At 39.5% G+C, this 20,084-nt stretch overlaps 1 protein-coding gene across 3 annotated transcripts in view; it reads right to left on the reverse strand.

Moving 5' to 3' along the window:
- Nucleotides 1-2,280: 2,280 nt before the first annotated feature.
- Nucleotides 2,281-20,084, reverse strand: part of garnl3 (GTPase activating Rap/RanGAP domain like 3) — a 95,455-nt gene continuing 77,651 nt past the window's right edge. For all 3 annotated transcript variants that reach the window (XM_022219400.2, XM_022219394.2, XM_022219405.2), the window contains exons 22-31: nt 18,102-18,268; nt 16,332-16,490; nt 15,888-15,954; nt 15,460-15,567; nt 12,771-12,889; nt 12,107-12,242; nt 10,350-10,409; nt 7,336-7,554; nt 5,763-5,883; nt 2,281-5,682 (exon numbers count right to left, since the gene is read on the reverse strand). In XM_022219400.2, coding sequence (XP_022075092.1) covers nt 5,517-5,682; nt 5,763-5,883; nt 7,336-7,554; nt 10,350-10,409; nt 12,107-12,242; nt 12,771-12,889; nt 15,460-15,567; nt 15,888-15,954; nt 16,332-16,490; nt 18,102-18,268 — 1,322 coding nt within the window. In that variant the 3' untranslated portion in view covers nt 2,281-5,516. The remainder of the gene's footprint in view (nt 5,683-5,762; nt 5,884-7,335; nt 7,555-10,349; nt 10,410-12,106; nt 12,243-12,770; nt 12,890-15,459; nt 15,568-15,887; nt 15,955-16,331; nt 16,491-18,101; nt 18,269-20,084) is intronic.

Below are 20,084 nucleotides of genomic sequence, written 5' to 3' on the forward strand. Positions count from 1 at the left end.
TCATGCATTTCATGTTTTTCGGCTAAAATTCTAAGAGAGGCTTTGTTTTCATTGATGCTGGCAATTTCTAAAGAGATCAGTTCATGTAGAACTGGATGGCCTATTGTTCAGGAGGTGTTAAGTTCATCTCTGAGAGAGACAGTGGGACACATCACTTAATTCAACAAGAAAGAAACTGGATAAAAATCTTTGTTTTGGGGATTTCACCATGGTGTACCTATAGCAACACTTAGCCCCACCTTGTGGCCACACACAGACAGCACTACTCATCAGTTGAGTGGTTCCAGCTTTCACCATCTGAGCGAACAAATTGTGTGGCTGCGTGGGTAATCACATCTGAGCTCCAAATTAACCTACAACACAACACAGGTGGCACTTAGTAAGATCTCAGGCTTTCACGTACTGTTTCTGTAAATTTACTGTAACTAACAGTAGATTTACAGATGCAGACATGCTTTGATCTGGTAGGAATGAACTAAAATCACATTTAATCATATCTCATGCAATTTGAAATAATGTTAAATAATGAGTGCTTTTTAAAGTTGTTGTTTTTTTTTTTTTACAATTATTCCAGATGTCTCAGGACTATGCACCTAATATTATCTTAGTAAAATACCATCTGTTGATGCTGATTTGCTCCTTTATTGAATTGCTTGGGCAATTGTTTGAACATAAACACACATTTTAACACAGCTAATGTGGTCTTTTGTGTAAAGTCACTGACAGAAAGGTTAGTTTTCTGGTAAATAGTTGTGGTCAACCTTTGGCAATTTGCAGGAAGGTCGTCCAAGTCCATTGCAGTAGACTTCTGGATAAATTTGTGGAAAACTTGCAGGGGGCTGGAGCTTTTCCAAGCTAGCACTGGGTGGGAGTCATTGTACAGGTCAATCCAGTCCAGGGCCCTCACAGAAGGTCAGACAGTGATTCAATCTTGCTTTCACACCTACGGCCAGTTTAGAATTTCTATATTGATCCATACAGCGACAGGTAGAACACCTGATCAGCAGATCTGAACACACAACCTTCTTGGTGTGAGGCGACAGGGCAAGTATCAAGAATGTTCAACTTAAGATACCAATAAAACTACCCAAAGTGAATTGTGTCAACATCACTGCAAACCTGCCAAATGTTTTATACAAAGTTAATGATAAGTCCACTGCAGGGTTGCAGTAGATCTAATTCTGCGTATGAAATGCAAATGGACAATAAGACTTTGCTACAAATTTGTGGCAACATTGTTGGAAGTTACCACAATTGTCTCTGAACTGACATATGCTATCTGTGGCAAACATAAACTGACATGGTGGGCCCGCATTGCAAACTTGCTAACAGAAGGTTACTAGAAATTTAGCACTACTACCAATAGAAAACTACCAATGAATATCAATAGGTCCAACTTCTCATTATTGACAGAATGTTGTTGTAAGCCACTGGAGGCCAACATTGAAAAGCTTGTGGCAACATTTTTTTTTACATTAATATCTTTCTATCTTTCTGTCTACTAATGTATCTATCTACATTAATATCAACTTGAAGCTGTTGAGTGTGTGCATTAGAATCCTCCAAGACAAATGTTACAAAGTTTTTGCTGGAGTTATTTCAATTATGCATATAATTATGGAAAATCCTGAAATGTGTTGTGTACGTCCAGCCACAGAACTTTCATTCATATTTTACATGAAGAACCATTTTCAGTACTGCCTGCCCTTGCTCTTTTTTTTCTTATATTTTTAAGCTCACAGTTTTTTTTTTATACTATCCCTTATTGTTATCTCTATAATAAGATTTTAACAGGCAAAATGCTCTTAAATTACACCAAAATGCAGGAAATAGGATCGATAATTTTCAAAATTTTCTGGGAGAGGGTCCCCAGACCCTGTGTCAGCATCCCACACAAACCAAATCTCACTCTAAGGTCTGGTCACAAGTTGGCAGCCCTGCTGTTTTCTGAACTGCACTTTTGTTTTGGCGCTGTTTGTTTAGCAGCCGTATACTTGAACCTTTATTTAATGTGTATGAGGAAACACTGCTAATTTATGTAGTAATTTTGTTTATCTGCCACCGTAGTGTTGGTTTTAAATACTGCCTTTAGTGTCTGACTGTTTAAACACACCTCCACAGACACTGTGGCTTAATTAGCCTTATAACACATATTCAAAAACGCTGACCTTTGTGAGCTGCTGACACCTGAGCAACAATTTTGTGACTCCTGTGCTCAACCTCTCCTGTATAAGATATAAAAAAAACACAAACAACAACATGGTCAAACAAGCCACCCAGTCAAATTTCATAAATATTTATTACATATCAATGAACAGAATCAACTACTTTCACAGCAGTGGTCTACAGCACTTTTTTAAAATAACTGCTCAAATAATAATAATAATATAGTTCAGTTTCATTTGAGGCCACATTTGATACACAAACATTTACAAGTAGTACTTGGCATTAAAAACGATGGCGATACAATATTTTAAGACACTTGGTGTTTTTTTTGTTAATTTTCTTTCGTTTTGATATCACAGAGAGGTTCAGCAACAGTCTAAACAGTAAATATAGATTCAAATACAAAAAAACTAAAAACAAAACGTGAAAATGCCAAGGGGAGGTAGAAACAAAGAGTACTCGACAGAAATACAGGAGAAATAGGAAAGACATAAGCGGGAGAAGCGGCGTTCCCCCAGTCAGCCACCTTTGTTTAGAGTAATAAACACTGGAGTACCATTGTAAAAATCCCCCCCACCACCACCTCGGGCTTCTTTTTCCCTTTTTCTGAGTTTTCTTATAGAGTTGGAGGGATTCACGCTGAGGCAGGCAGGAGGAGAATATAGGAAAGGCGTGAAGGAGGCTCATGCAAGATCTGAAGGCTGCTGTGTTGTGAAGCCACCATACTGAGGCGCTCTCATACCCACAAAGCATTGTCAGAACCACTACTAGAGTTTTGTTGCATTCGTAAGCACTAATTTCTCCTTTGGTTTTACTGACTGTTAATCTGAACATTTTCCCCTGTTTCATGATAGAGTCAGTGTTCGCACTGACTAACAGGACTCATGTTACTGATTGTAAGGTGATCACATTGACCAAACTTTTTTTGTGGTTTTTAAGTGTCTATTTTCCAAACCATTTTGCTATTTAAAAGAGCACTCCACTAGTTTTACGAGTGAAGTTTAACGTACTTTTTGCAGTCTTAAAAAAAACGTGTTTGACAGTGCCTGGGCTTGAGATTTATGCCGTATTTCAATCACATGAGATGGGTGACAGAGAAGAGAAAAAATGCAATATTAACAACTTGAGACAGCTGTATGATTACATAATAAATACATACACCATATGTATTTAAGTTGGGATTAATCCCATCGAATGCCCGTCTTTGAGACGTCCTTAGTTTGGTTTTCAGGCACAGATGTATTAAGCGCCAATTTGAAAATTCTATTTACTGCTTGAAAGTTGTAGTGAACTCATATGACATGAATGCAGTATGAGATATTGTTTACAACACAGGACGGCTGATGTCAGTGCGAAAGAAGTGGACATTCAAAAGGCAGAGAGGGTTTAATGAGATGCTGTCATGTGGAAAATGCAGGACACTGCTGCATCATTTTTAAAACTTGATTCAAATTAGAGACTAAAAATCAAGACTGTCTTTTTAAAACCTGCCTCCTCTCAGTAGTCCAACTCTATGGATTTTGTTCATTTTTACACGATCATAAAAAAAAGTCAGGGACAAGCAGGAATAAAAAAATTTGCAGACTAAATGCTCCTTCTTGACAGATTTTGATTGAAGGACATCGAATTGCCGGTAACTGCTGTCAGGATCTGACCAACACACCTGTCAGCTCTGTTAGGAATGCATCGGACAATTGATCAGTAAATTAAAGTGTGTGCGGGTGTGTTGGCTTTCAAGATGCGTCTCTGCCTGCTGAATTGTGCCATAAGTCATTGTGCCGCTTTAAATCCGTCTGTCACTTGAGAACAAGATGAAAACTAACAAGGCTTCTGGTCCCGAAGATTTAAAATGATAGATATCAAGTTTAAATGTCGCGGCTGGTGCTGTCAGCGCTGAATCCCAAATAGGGTTGTGTTTTCGATGCAAGTTCTCATTTTAAGTTCGATCTTGGTTTGAGTTTTAGTTAGTCGACATGATCCTAGAAATACAATGATCTAAAGGAAGAGTAGATTTTCTGTATGTATTTGAAATGGGCACCGTGCAACATAGACAATTTATTTTTTAAAGTTTCTACACTGTTTCTTCAAAATAACCATCTTTCTACACCTTCCATATACAGAGAAAGACAAAAACTAATTCACACTTAGTTGTATTTGTGGAATTTGTGGTCATGCTTGCTTATTTTTATTTGTTACCAAAGTCACGCTTTTATCGCTTATTTTTATGTAATGTGCTGTATTCAGTTTTTGTTAAAAATTTGTGGTTTGTCTTCTTGGTCCGTCAAATATGAAAAAAGGGGCCGCCACACTTTTTCTGTAGTCTCAGGTTGTGATTTGTTTGCGACTTCAGGATTTTCAAAGAAGCTAATTTGTGGCGCAGAAAACACAACACTTGTACAGTAGTGAAGGCAGGTCATGCAGATTTCAGGTTGTTTCTTTGTTATGGGGTTAAATTTTTAGTGCATGTGGCTTCAAGAGAGTGCCCCCAGTAAGTGAATTCAAACTCATCAGAGTCGTGGGTCACCTTTGTAATCAAATGTGAACTACAATCATGGCTGCTACTGTCAGACACCAGAATACGGCGGCTGTGTCGAGGTGTAGTTCAATGGAGGATGCTGGGAAATGGCACTTGTGGGAGACTTTGCCTCCAGCCCTGTCTACCTGTATACTGTGAAGGAGAAGAATAAGGACTTGAATGTGCATAAAACATCATACCTTTACTAAATATGGGAATAAAATCGATTTTTATAATATATCTATAAATATGCATCACAGGCCATACAAGCATATACGCCTGCCACCGTGTGCATCTTCATGTATAAACAGATGTACACATACATATGCATATCATACAACATTTGAAAGTGGACTGGAAATAATCACAGAATATACAACACATTTTAAGCTCTAGCGACTTCAGAGGGAATGGTGAACGCAGAGATTTTTGTCGTGCCTCGGTGCGCAGATTTACATTCAGTTTGTGGTTTGGGATCAAACTGTTACTTCAGAGCTGTTGCAGAAGTCTGAATACACACCACGGCGTTTTACACAACCTCAACGCCTCTTTGGGTTATTTGCTGCGGGGGGCAACACAAACACCCAACACACAGTGGCTGAGGGACTGCTCACGAAAACAAACACGCACACAAACATGTCCTCTGACTCCCACTGCACCCATGTTGTCCGATGAATGAGGAGGCCCATAATACTGGGATGTGAACAAACAAACAAACAAACAAACAAAAAAAGACAAGATAAAGGAATTCAACAAACAAATTTAAAACCAAACAATAAAATAATGGTGACAGTACAGGAGTGGGTGGGCAGAGAAGTGCACAATGGGATTGTCTTCACTTTAGGTCCAGGACATCTTCTTCGAAGGATGTGGAGAGAGCGAATGCACTAGCTAGAGGTGGACTCTCTGCCTGCAGCACCGCCTTCTCCGGCTCAGCCTCCGAACCGGACGAACAGTGCAGCTGGACGTCCAGGTCTGCTTCAATGGACTCTGAGGCTAACCTGATGTGCACAGAAAAATATGGCTCAGTCTCAGAACGTTGCACAACTTTTAAATGCGTTGTTGCTTCTGAATCTGTCACCTGTCGCTGTTTGTTGACGTCAGCGCTCGTCCTTTGGGCTCTTCCTCAGTGTTCTTCTTGCTCATCTTCCTCTGTTTGACCGATCCGCTGTCTGACTTCCCACTGGGTTCCTCTGTCAAGCCTTTGTAGGTATGAGGTGACAGAAAATGGACATAAGTCTGACATTGCTACATTACATAGCAAGTTATTTAACCCTCGTGTTGTCCTGCGGGTCAAAACTGACCCATTTTAAAGTTTGAAAATGTGGAAAAAAATAGGTATCTTCACTGTGAAATTTCTGATGGTCACATTTTCAACATTTTTGGGAAATCTTTAAACATTTTTGGTGGAAAAAAAGAAATGTTAAAAATTTTCTTAAGAACATTCTTAAAAAATCTACCAAAATCCAGTGAAATTTGCTGGATTTTGGTAGATTTTTTGTGAATGTTCTTAAAAAAACAGAAGTTTTACTGATATATATGTAATCACTTTAGATAAGTTTAAGTTTCTTCTGGAAGTTTTTTTCTCATTTTTTGAAAACATTTACAATAAAACTTTTCAGGGAAACTTTTAAGGAATTATTGGAGTTTTTTCCTGAATGTTTTGCAAATTTTCAAAAAATTTGGGGAATTTTTTTGCTGATTTTTCAAATTTTTTTTCAGACAAGGAAACAATGTTTTTTGGTGCCCGCAAATGAGAACAGGAGGGTTAAAAGCTGGTTAGCATGAATATTGGTGACGCAGAAAAACAGCTAGCTTATCTCTGTTAAAAGTTTACTAAATCTGCCTACAAGTGCCTGTGAAGCTCTGTAATCGACGCATTGTATATCATACCGTTTTAAAAAAATGTTAAATACTGTAAAACAATCTAATTCTGGCTATTGGATTGAAAACCAAATCTTGAAAATGGCTTGTTCTGAAGAAAGGAAAACAGTTCTGGAATTAGATCACTTAGATAATTTCAGTCTTGGTTTTTGATCTGAATCAAACTTTTAGAATGTCTGTGGATTATTTTGATCCTGAAAAAAAATTAATTCAGGTTGGATGTTAAGGACAAAACGTGAAGAACTTAAAAAAAATTAATTTCAGTTTAAACACTGGCCAACTAATACATTTGCGTCATGCAGTATCTCCACTTTTTTTATTATATATATAAACAAAGTGTTGGAATTTGTATTATTCAAATTTTGATGCCAATATTTTCACTTTTACTGCAAAGGAATATCGGCTCCAAATATTGGTTATCGGCCTCCTCGACTACTAATAATTGGTATCGGCCCTGAAAAAAACCATATCGGTCCATCTCTAATATGATTAGAACCATAAATAATATCTTAATTAGTCAACTTGAGAGTGCTGGTGGGTAGTCTGTAGTACCTGTACATGGAGCTAGGCTAACTGTTTCTCTGTGTTGCTAAGATAAGCTAATCTGACAGTAAGCTTAGCCTGTATTTAGCATAGAGATGTAATATCTCCTCATATAAGTCAACAAGACAGCAAAAAAAAAAACTTTTCCAAATGTCACACTACTAGGTTTAACACTACCATTACAGTCACACAAAGCAAATGTGTTAGAATATTGTGGTTCAGTTTACCGAGCAGCTCCTTCCGTGTGCGGCTGGCTATCTCTTTGATCTCCATGCGGGACAGGGAAAGCGAGTGCGTGGCGGAGATGAGGGGCGTTGGGGGCACCATGGTTGGGGCCGGCGTCGTCAGCACCTTGTTGACCAGAGGCGACTTCAAGGGTCTTTCAATGCTGCGGCCCACCAAGTTACAGAGAGGGATCTTGAAGATGTGCTTACATGCAGCTTCGCCTGTGGGGAAGGAAATCCGCAGGAAGAGTAGGATAGAAAAAGGAGAAAGCAGTGAGGAAAGTAAAGGGAGGCAGATAAAAAGAAAGTGCATGAAACGAGATAAAAAGAGCAAAGGTGGGAGCAGAATGCAAGAAAAAAGAAAGTGTGGGAATTAATTTAAAAAAATGTACAACATAATTTTTTCTTTACAACTTCGAGCTCATTAGTTACAAAAATGTATTTAAAGATCTTTCCAAATTTTCCACTCAGCCACTGAATTTTTTTCAAAAAAAATATTTTCTTTGTCAACACTACTCCAATTGCTTTTACATGGCAAGGCAGTTGGAAGCAGAGACTAAATTCTTAGACGGTAGGAACAGAAAAACAACATAGTTCTGGTTTTCCTATCCTGATTCAGCACTTCTAATGTAATATTAGCAATATTTGTGTCATGAATTTCAGCTGTTCTGAAGGTATTTTCAAAGCAGCTTTTAGAGCTGCAACAATTAATTGATTGGTTGTCAGGTAATAAATCAATCAAAAACTACTTTGGCAATCAACTAATTGGTCTGAATATTTTTCAAAGAAACATTATTATAAATTGTCTGATTCCACCTTCCAAAATTCGAATATATTCTGGTTTCTCCACTCTTCTGTTATGACAGCAAATTAAATATCTTTTGGTTGTGGAAAAAATATATTTAAGAATGCTGTTTTGTGCTTTGAGAATCACTGATAGACATTTTGTTTGACATTTTATAAGCAAACAACTAAGCAATAAATCGAGAATAGAACTAATCTGAAGTTGAAGACCGAGCAGCTGGTATTGATTCAGGTTATAAACTGGCAAACTATCTGGAAAAACAAAGCTGTAACCTGTGAAAATCTTTTGTACTGTGTAGTAGACAAATGGTTACCAAACACTTCAACAATCTGGGGTTTTCATGAGACACAAACTGGGGCTAGCCAATTATCCTTATTAGCATTCTTTTAGCTAAACCAACCACATGTGGTTTCAGCTTCATGTTTCTCCAAGTGTTATGTAACTATTTTAAAACTCTTTCCGTGGTGCATTCAAGGACCCCGGATCGAAGCCTTGCTTTCATTAGCTATGTTGTCAAGAAGTCAAATTTAGAACACAAACAGCAAGCAAACGCACTAGATGTTGGTAAAGGAGTAATTCAGCAATTTAAAAAAATGGAATGCACCAGGGAAAAAAGTTTACTATTAGACACTGACTCCAGCGACACGTTTCTACGATCAAACACGTTTTGAGTTTTGCAAATAGTCAGCAGTATTGTTAAGTATATGTAACTGATGCTCTGTGAACTAAGATATGCAAATTATTCCCCTGTGTTGTGACTTTATTTAAGCATAAACTCTCTCTAACTCACACTGATGAGCTCATACAATAAATTCAAACTTCCATATTCAGATGAAGCCACTCTAAATTGATTAATAGTCCTATTTACGAAAATTAATCATCCTCACAACGGAGAGCTAATGCAATATAACTGCTCAGTAGCCATTTATTACACCCAATCTATTATTCAGCAGAGACTATAAAAGCTGAAAGTGGATGTTTGGAGTTTTTCGAATGACACAATCTGCCCGCAGAGCTGCAGCGCGTCGGCCTGCAGTGCCTAATTGTGCCATCAGGGAGCAGCATTGGAGTTCAGCAGCCACACACACAGCTCCATGGAGGCAGGCTGATGGTAACACAGATGAGAATGAATCAAAGTGGAGGCTACGCTGCACAACGAGGACGGTCTCATCTGAAATGCCAGCGGGTGAGAGGGGAGTAAAGAGCCATGGAGGGAAATAGAGGGTCACTGCTGATGTTTGACAGGTACACTGTGTTAGTGCTGCAACAGATCCGCTCTCATGTACCTGCGCCGTCACACAGCAAAAATAAATAAACATAGGCAAAATGCGGGAAAGCATGCAGTTATCTGGAATATACAATCGCGAAGATCAATATATTCCACATGCGTTTCTGCACCAGGGGGATGTGTGACGCTCCATCGCACTTGCAAATGAATGAATTTATGTTAGGGATGTTTTTAGCCCTAATTGAAGTCAAATTCTCCAGGAGCGGTTTCGCTGCAGGTAGATGGTGTCCGGCAGCCACATCAGTAACATCTTGTTCACATTACTGATGCAATTACATCAGATTGAAAACCTCCCCAAAGAGCAGATACGGCAGGCAGTTAGAGGATGGGATTTTTGTCAGCATCCCTTCAACCTTTCTCTCCCCCCCACCTCTAGATTGTGGAACCGCTGTTTGGACCACCACTTTGGATCGAAGAGAGGGCTGACAAAAGTCTCCATGGCGACAGTGCAATCTGTAAATCATGCTGCGGCAGACGTGTCTTCTCCTTCCCTCTTTCCCTTTTCTCCCTCCTTTCCTCCCAGCCTCCTGCTTGTACACAACCCCTCCCTTCCCTCTCACACTTGTGCATACCTTTCCTGCGTCTCCTCCTCTCTCGCCTCCCCTCCCTATAAAGCCGAAACCCTCCGTCTTGACTGACGTTATCACCTCTGCCTCACTTTTCCTTACTTTCGCTTTATCACCTTTCTCCCCCTTCCTCTCATTCTCTCTCCCCCACGCTAATGCTGGAATTAGTTAAGACAGAAAGGGGGGAGGGGATGGGGAAGACATAATGTTCACTTAACATTCAACCAACGTTCAAGTCAACATGCCGCCTTTGGAGCAGACAGGGTGATACACTCTGGGAGCATGTGCATGTTAGTGGGGCAGCATTATGAGTGCTTTCATGAGCTGAGGACAAGATCGAGGGAGAATCCTGCAGTACCTTCGGCATCCTTAGACATGTACAGGGAAAGCTTGGTACCATAGGGGATCCGTATAGAATCTGAACCAGGGATGAAGAAGAGGGTTACACAAACTGAACACACACAGTAACATACATTTCGGCACACGCACACAGCTGGTTCTCCGTTAGGTCTAGGACCCCCGTGGATGCAGAGCTCTATGCATAACCAGCTAAGACAGGAAAGGAAAATGAGAATCCCTTTGAGAGGAATGATTACCCAAACCAGCCTAACCGGCTAATTGCAGCACCACCACCCAAACCTTGCCCCTGTCAGCCCGAATGCGACCTGTAAATATCCACTCCCATTAGAAAAAGACTGACTTGATGTTGCAGCAGCAAGTACACAACCTTTTTAATCATTATTTTCCTATGAGGACACATTTGTGTTCCTTTATCCGCTACAAAGTCTCATAAAGAAAGAGGAGCGACTGATCCGTCAGTCTGTCGGCTCACGGTGGATGATAAACCTGTGTGTTACTAACATGACGGGGTCAGAAATGGAGCGAGGAGAGACTGAATGGTCAAGTATACAATGAACCATGGAGAGCTGGTGCGCACGAAACCGAAACTAAAACTTACGTGACAGTTTCACGAATCCCCGTGAGACCGGGTTGCCATGGAGGACAGTGAGAATGGACTAAAGGTGGGAGGGGCTCGTACTGATCTCAATCATCCTTGAAAGCATTTCTCTGCCTCTGAGGACACTTCCTGTGTCCCTTAAATGGTGGTGGTGGGAGGTACGCTGCTAATTAGTCTGCTACTCATTTAGTGATTTGCAGTTTTTAAGAATTCAAAGGATCATAATGATTTTTTCATTTATTTTAGTCTTCTGAAGAAAAAAAACATATTTACATAACATCCCCAAGTGCTTTTCATGTCACTCATTTCAGATTGACTCTCTACCATTGTCATTCTTTCAGCTACTGAATGAAAATCAATCTGCACCTACTTGGAGGCTGTGGAGAACATGCAATCCATCACGGCAGACATTCTGCTGCCTTGATTTTTTTGTGAGCACCCTGCTGTTTTTTCATTAAGGTTCGATTATACAGCATGGATGCCTGCTTTCAAAACTGGTGTGTCCGACAATTCACTACAATCTGAGAGTTTAAAGCAGAAGTGTAGTGATTTTCTCTTCTCTGGATAGTAAAAAAAAAAAAAAAACGGCATTAAAACAGTTTCTAGAACTATTTTCACCTTACACTGAATTAAAACAAAGCAAATGGCTGTTTGGAAGGTGGGATATTATCGTGCAATGTTTGAAAATGACCACTTGAAATGAAAAAAGGAACAACCTAAAATATTCAAACTATCAGTGGAGTTATGTAAGTTCTTGTTTGTGTAGAAAGGGGGCTTGTTTCCTTGGAGCCACTATGAAATGCCAACACTGAGGACATTCTAATATCTGCCATGAGACTAAGTTATGCCAGTTTTATACAGTGAGAGAAGATGAGGTAATAGTCATGGGAGAGATGAATGCAATTAAATATATTCTCATAAATAAAATGCTTCCCATGATTAAACTGTGAGAAACTAACTCAAACCCTGGAGGAGGAAGGCTGCTGCCTCACTGAGGCTTTCTGCTGAGACAAGTTTATGTAAATGTCTGTTGAGCTTTGGGCTAAGAAAGCATCCAAAGTCAAACATGATCTGCAGGCAACAATGACATATTAAAACCTTTAACATCCGAGTTGTAAAATCAACATCCTCTGGCGCGTTCGCTGCGCAGGGCTTACCGTCTCCGAGCGGCGAAGGGAACACGGGCATCTCGTAGCCGGTGGGCGTCTGTGGGGAACTCTGGGAGCTGGTGTCTCTGGAACTGCAGTTGGAGGCTGAGCTCACTGGAGCCGACGAAACAAAATAGATGTCCGACTGTAGGTGGAAAAACAGGAGCACAGGGAGAATAAGAGAGATCAGTACATGTAGAGATGGCAGGAAATATTAAGGGGAAGGAATTAAGGCAGAAAGTGAAACACAGAAAGAAAAAAAACACAAGGGACTGAATGAGGTAACTGTTAGACGGCCGATGTACTGTGTTCTGCTTTAAATTATCTGTGTGTGTAAATTATAAGTGTGTTATTGCTTTGTAGCCATGCAGATTGCCGGTCATATTTCCCACTGGGGTAATAAAGATTGATTGAAATGAGAGAGCTGAGACAGCTACTTCCACAACGCAGAGCGACGCCTTCTAACACCGGAAACATTCACAAGCGTAAAGACTCCTGCTATAGTGGAAGCAAATTTGCTGCAGACACACATATCGTGCAAATCTTCTGCCTAAACACCAAATTCCAAAAGTAATTTAGGAGTATAAAACTAATTTAAACGTAAATTAAAGTTGCAGTATACATTGCTGACAAAAACAGCGCACGGAAACATTATGTTGTCGATCATACTGACCCGTGAAGCAGACAACTGCAGCTCTGGGACCACCGCTGTGTACACAAGGTTTCCATTCACCACCAGTCGGATCTCAATGGAGTCCGTTGTGAAGGCCAGGATGTAAGGAAATGCACAAACTGCAAAGACAACACAGGCATATGGAAAACCAGCATATGATCAGAAGGTTGGAAAAGGGTGCCGCTGCAAAAACCACTGAACTACCACTATATTTTTTAAAGGTCATTAGTCAAAGATATGTGTGGAAAAGTAATACTGTCGAGAATCAGGCTGAGCCTCTGTCCCCCAGATGCTCCTACTTTCCTCTGCTTGATGTAAAATGTGCCACAAGGTGAGAGCAGAATGTGGAGGACAGTGTTTGGGGGGAAAAAGGGAAAAGAAAATCTGAAAAACCCTCAAACCAACCATCTGACAGGTGCAATTTGACAGCAGGAGCGCAAGCCTGAATCAAAGAAACATTTTTCTATACCAGACAAAGAGCAAAGAGGTGGACTGAGAGAAACCAAGACCGGTGGTTAGTAATATAATATAGCAATAGTAATATGGTAAGAGGAAAAGCTGAACTGAAAATATTGTCTTGTGGCAACACTAAGAAAGTACGATAGCAGGTTATTTCGTCTCGTTGAAGTTATGTTAACTTTTCTCTACAAATCATCCAAAAAACAGCAAAACAGGTTATGCAGCTCCCAGACAAACTTTGTCCAACTTTCACTCTCTTTTAGTTCCGCTTCCAGATCCTAGGGTTCCAAAAGCTCCACTACTCTCACCAGCTAGTTGTGTGCTTTGATTGTCTACTGTTTGGTGCTAGGCAAGCAGAGCACAAAGGGTGTATGGTTTATCAAACACATGGGGGGGATGCAAACATGCTTCAGACTTAGCAGAAACGACCAATTCAGGTCATTTTTAAGTGGGTTTGTTGGCATAAATTTCTTTTATAGTGCAAAAAGTACAAAAAAATAGGTCTTTTTTGACATATTTGGACAAATAAGCTGATAATGGTGGCATACTCTAACAATCCAATGAGAAAAAAATCAGCTTTTTAAATCATTTATTCCAAAAAAAAAAAAAAACAATAAAAAAATTAATAGATGAGTTGTTTTTCTACAGAAGAAGCAGGTACACCCTTGGCATCAGAAGCTAGCATTTGCTCCCTTCAGCAGAAAAATATGTTTCTTGGATGTTCCATACAAAATGCTTTTAGTTGTTAGATGTTTGAGAGGTTTCAAATCCACCCACAGCATTTCACTAGGATTCAAATCTAAGCTTTGGCAAGACAACTTTATTATTTTTATTTTTTGATCATTCTTTGTTGGATTTGCTGTGCGCTTAGGACCACTTCCCTGCTGAAAGGTCGACTTGTGGATCAACTTTTGGAAAGACTGCCTCACATTACCCATAAGCGCTCTTTTATATGATGCAGAATTGAGACGTGAAACAATGATTGCAACCTGCTGAGTGTCTGAAGCAGCAAAGTAACCCCAGACCTTCACGTTTTCATTAACAAACTAGTTGGTATGACGTTCTCCTGAAAAGCTACCTTTGGCAAACCCGCTGTTCTGAGGCCATTCATCTTTGATTTGTCTTTCAGGAGCACATTAGTCTAAAAGGTCTGCTCTTTGTCTATATGCTCAGTGGCAAACTGTAGTTTTGCTCTAATGCTCTTTTTGGACTGCAGAGGCTTTTTCCTGGCACATCTTCCATGCAGGTCAAATCTGTGCCATCTCTTTCTTATTGCCGATATGTGCACTTTGACTGCAACAGTAACAAGAGTGCAAAAGTTACCCGTCTGTGATCAATGTTGGGCTTTTTTGGAGACAGTTTTATTTCTCTTTTTAAAAATCCTCTGCTTTTTGGGTGAATATTCTGTGGTGGCCAGTGCTGGACAAAAAGGGCAGCCGTTTGAAATCCAGGCCGACTGAAGATGATTTTTCTCACAGGGGTTAAGATTTATTTCAAATAAGGTGGAGATCATCTTTAATCCCTCGCCAGACTCATAGGCATCCACAACCTTTCTTTTGCAGACTTTAGGGAGCTCTTTCGATCTAGGTGTGATTACATCTTAGACTTCAATAACAAAGAGAAAAGCAGAACCTCAATGTCAGATCAAACACACTTTAAGAAGGTTTTAATCAATGGAGGCTAATCTGGATTCCTTGCTTCCTATTTTATGGATCTAAGGGTGTGATAAATGTGGCTGCATACTAGATATTCCCATGCGACTGAATGCTTTTATTTTTTTTATTTATGAAAATGACCACAAAATGTCAATTTTATGTGCCATTTGTTTTTAATCTTTTCCATTTCCATACATTCACACCTTTTTATTGTTAATGCAGAAATATTGATAAGATTAGCTCAAACAGCTACCCAATTTAAGGGAGTCATACGTTTCAGTATATTTTTTTGTTCACTGTGTATATATATATGTGTGTGGAGCCACATTATAGATGCAGTGCAACCCAGAGTGGCAGCATTTTATCATCAGCAGGGTCAGGGCTATTTCTTTTCATCGCCTTCCGTGTTAATAATAACACGCTCAATCACGGGCAAACACAAAAACACATGCACACATGTAGTCACACAGGCCGGCTGGATGCTTGCGGTTACACATAGTGTTTCCATGGCGACAGCAAGCTCCGGCCAGGCCGGCAGCAATGGGCAGGGTGGGGCTGTTGCCACGGTAACCTACCAATAGCGTTGGGCATCTGGTTCCAGCTGAAGTGGAAATCGGAGGTGTTGGATTGGATCATCGGCGTGGAGCCGTTAAACGGACAAACTTTCTTATAGTAACAAATATCTGAAAAGACAAACAGGTTCATGGTTTTAATTAAAGGCTACTTCTTACTCTGTTTATTGCTGTTTTTGGATTAACACCATTGTTTTATTGTGACATTAAAACAGCTAACTGCTATTTTTCAGACATAAACAAGGTGAACAAAAGCTGAAATGGATGGTTACATTTTCAGAATCCATTTCTGACTTATTATTCTGGAGCAGTCTGCGCTATGATTTTTATTCCGGTGGCAGAGGAAAAACATTAAGGCTCAGCTTTGACAGGTGGGACTGAGACCTGAATCATAGAATATCTGAAATACTCAGAGTCAAAGGGAGACTCACAGTTGTAACACAACAGCAGACCCGCCTCCCCGTCTTCATACACATCAATGGCTGCTACAAAATTTACCTGCAGGCAAAGAACAAGTCGGGTTTAAAGAAATCATTTCAGCAAGATGCAAAGGTCAGATACGCGAGACTGTTTTAAATAATGTCAGGTCACGTACCCTGAAGGTAATATAAAAGATGTCTGCTACACACTGTTATTTATTTTGGTTACTCTTTCAAAGGAGCAGAATAAGACGGTTTATTAGAACAGCTGTTTGTCCTCCAGCCTGCTCATTCATTTCATCCCAGCTTGTGGCTGTGAATGACAATGTGTTGATTCACCCAAGCAGCCTGGTAATCAGCGACTAACTGGGCCAGCTGAAGGTTTCAGTTCTGCTCAGCTTCAATGAACATCGCTGCGTGTGTCTGAGTGTGGGTGTTTCTGCACGTCAGCCTCACCCTGTTGGCGTCTACATGATGTAGCCGGTAGGCATCTCCAGTGCTCTCATTGATCAGGTCAAACTGATGCTTGTAGGCCACACAGATCATGTTGTCATTTTCCCCCGTCGGTCCGTCCACCAGCGCCATCACCACCGGCGGGTCACACAGACAGATCTCCTGGTGGGTGGATGGGACACACTGACATTAGTACTCTCATTAGAAGTGTTTTTATTAGTAGATAATCATAGTCTAGGCTTTGGAACTACAGCTCCCATAATGCTTTGGAGAATGTTGGGTTCATAAATACGACCTGATCACCATTTCTGACCCTTCCGTGGCGCCATTAAACCTTTTCTGAATCGACCGTTAGCAGCTTCATCCTCCAATCACTGGTTCACAGTCATATTTTAGACTTTTATGAAATCTTTTTTTTCTCTCATAGAAGTGAATGCAAGTTTGATTTATTTACTTCACACTGAATCTAAACACATTTCTATCTTTCTTTCTTTCTGTGTGTTCATATTTGACTAGAGTATGACTCTGAGGAAGTGTCTAGGTTTTGGCCCAACTAAAGTACTTCAAAACTACCTTAATTGGCTGCAGGAGTTGTGTGTTGCAACTCTAACTCTTGAGTCCCTGGTGCCCCGCTTTGGGATATTTAAGAATGTAGAGAGATAAGTTTTAAGGAAGTTCTTCATCTTCTCTTTCTGAAAGAGCAGGTTGAACCCTCTGAACCACAAAGCTCACAGTTGGTTTCAAAGGATAATGATCTTTTTTCTTTAAAAAAAAAAAAAAAAAAATCAGAAAAATCACACTATTTATCACAGCTAGAAAAGTAGCAAGAAACATTCGGTTGTCAACTTTCTGACAGTCCTTAAACTACTCATCTGTGCTGCTCTGTTGGGAAACGTAACTAAATCTAAGCTTAAAATAGTGATATTTCATATATCTCATCAAAACCACTTTATCCTTCATGTCTCATTTAAAAAATAAAATAAAATAAAGAGTCTTCAGTAATTTGATTCTGTGAGAAGAAGAAAAAAAAGGAATGTTTGCTTTTTGGCATCACCATGATGCTGTAGTGACTCAGCTGCAGCCAACTGTCGCATTACAAAAATTCAGGCTGAATTTCAGACTTTGGCTGAACTTGGCTAAACTACAGGCTGTGTTTACACAAAGCGGCAAGAAAACAAGCATGTAAACAAAATTAAAAATGTAAGCAAATGTGTTAATATATCCACAGCATGTAGAGCGAGCAGTAGAGAGGACTGCATGTGTGCACTGGGAAAATCCCAGGTTACTTGATTTTTGTAAAAATAAATAATCAAAGATGTTCAACTTTATCTTTTTCTTTTAATATAATATATGACATTATAACTATGCCTTCCACAGAAGTAATTTTTTAAGTTTTCTCTACTTCTCGTCAAGGTGGGATTGTTTCCATAGAGGACCAGGACTTTAAACTGCAGTAAAAAATGCAAACTATTAACCCCCAGCATGATACTGCCACCACCATGCTTTGCTGTATGTATATTTATGAGTCAGCAGATTGTGTCATATTTCCAAAAGACCTTTGATAAATCTACAAAAGACCCAAAATACATGATTGTTTTTGAAAGATTCCTCTGTTTGAGTGATTCCAACATAGAAAATGGAAACCACAGTGAGTAAAAATGTAACAGGAGCAAAAAATGCTCAAAAACTACATAGGATTCAGAGAAGTGAATGTGAATTCACATGCTGACAGCTTGATTCATTTATTATTTGTTCCTGTCGAGTTCGTTGTACCCGTATGTACTGAAACTCCTCCACTGGAGAATCTGCTCCTGAGGCGACGGCGCTGAAACCTTCAAAACGTGGATGTTTCCTGGTGATGAGGAGGAGTTTGTTCCTGATGGCTGCTACTATCCTCAGCTCTGAGCCGTGGTGGGTGTTGATAGAGTACAAATGACAACCTGGGACAAAGAGGAAGAGCGGGGGAGGCGGGGACAGGGAGATGGAAAATACATTGGACACGTGCAGTGCTGTAGGTGCTATTATCTGGCACGACCCACCGATCAATACACCGACTCAGACAGCCTGGCATGACCCTAACTCTATATATGTTAACTGTAATGATGACATTCATTAAGGTCACGCTTTAAGCTCATTAAGTGTTGTCTTTTAAATAATAAAAACCATGAAACAGAATTTGTCTTTTTGCTATAAAGCTAATCTTTATGCCAAAACAGACAAGAAACAAGTCAAAAATCTGTAATATAAATCAGTTTATTCACTTAAGTGTAGTTTGTGAGACAAAATATAAGTGAGTAGGAATATTGATGAGGTTGTATTAAAAATGTTATAAGAATAAGGAATAGTTTGATTAGTTGAGATGATCAACATCACTCTCATACGTGTGTCTAATAAAAGCTAGAGTCAGCAGGTGGTTAGCTCAGCACAAAGACTGGAAAACAGTGGGAAACAGTCGAAGGTTTTAAGGAACTAACACATCATATCTTATGTATTTAATCCACATATACACCAAAGATTGAAAATTTAAACTTGTGCTTTAACTTGCTTTAGTCTGATATTTACCAAAGACGGTGACTGTTCATTATTAAATTAAGCATTACCTTCATAACCTATCACGACTCGCTTGGGTTTTAACATGAGTTTACTCTTTCACTTGTCTGACATTTAGAGAAAGCGGGACATTTCAGCACACATGACCGCAAAAATGTCAAGGATTACACAATCAAGACCTATTTCTATTGTGGTCTTTGTAAAGAGAGCAGAGATGCAGGATTTCTGCACCATTTAGGAAAAAGTAAACGATTAAAAATGAAATAACATAAGCAGAAAATTGAGTCTACTCTTCCACGTTTCCCATAAACCATGATTTGACTTCTTTTAGTCAACTTCCGCTGGTTGCTTAATGCCCCATATTTCTGGTGATTGAGAGATCCTTTCTAAACAAGCTTTCAATGCATTCAGACTGTATAAAAATGTATCCCAATCTCATCTGAAGATAACGATACAGAAATCATATTAAATGAACACGGTGCCTTGTAAAGTTAGTCTTTTTTTGTCTAGAATTCTCTCTTATTTCTAGATTTGATTAGATGGCGCTGCAGTTAAAGGATCCGAATGAACAAAAAGAGACAATCCCATGCTAACAATACTGTGAGATAGAAATATATCTATTTAATTTGTCTAAAACAAAAATACTGAGGACTCCTATTGGCTTCAATAAAGTTTTACTAGGCTTTTTATAGTTTGTCTACTAACAGCCAAGTGAGACCATATTTTGCCTCTATTGGCTTCTCTGCATTGGCTCCTAGTTACATTTAGAATGGATTTGAACACTTATTGTTTGCTTTTAAGTGTTTAATCCTTTAACTCTACACATTGCCACAACACCACTTGGATCTGCTGACCAGAGTCTCCTGGATGTCCCAAAGTCAAAATGAAACCAGAGGAGATCCGGCCTTTGCAGTAGCTGCCCTTCACATCAGGACTTCACCAACACAGGACATTTTTAAAATCCATTTGGAAGCTCAATTTTATGGCTTGCTTTTAAACCAGACAGAGTTTTGATAGTTACTTTTATTGGTGATCATTTACTGTGTTACTGTTTTAACTATTACTTCCTTTAGGACTACAGTGCTGGCTTGTAAATATACTGACATTATGTGACCTTTTTTGCATTCAAGAAGGTCCATCTATCAGTTTTTAATTGCTATTATGAACAGGAAGATGGATGACAATAGAGATTAATCAATATATTGT

Source organism: Acanthochromis polyacanthus, chromosome 18 (assembly GCF_021347895.1).
Source record: "Acanthochromis polyacanthus isolate Apoly-LR-REF ecotype Palm Island chromosome 18, KAUST_Apoly_ChrSc, whole genome shotgun sequence".
Taxonomy (NCBI): domain Eukaryota; kingdom Metazoa; phylum Chordata; class Actinopteri; family Pomacentridae; genus Acanthochromis; species Acanthochromis polyacanthus.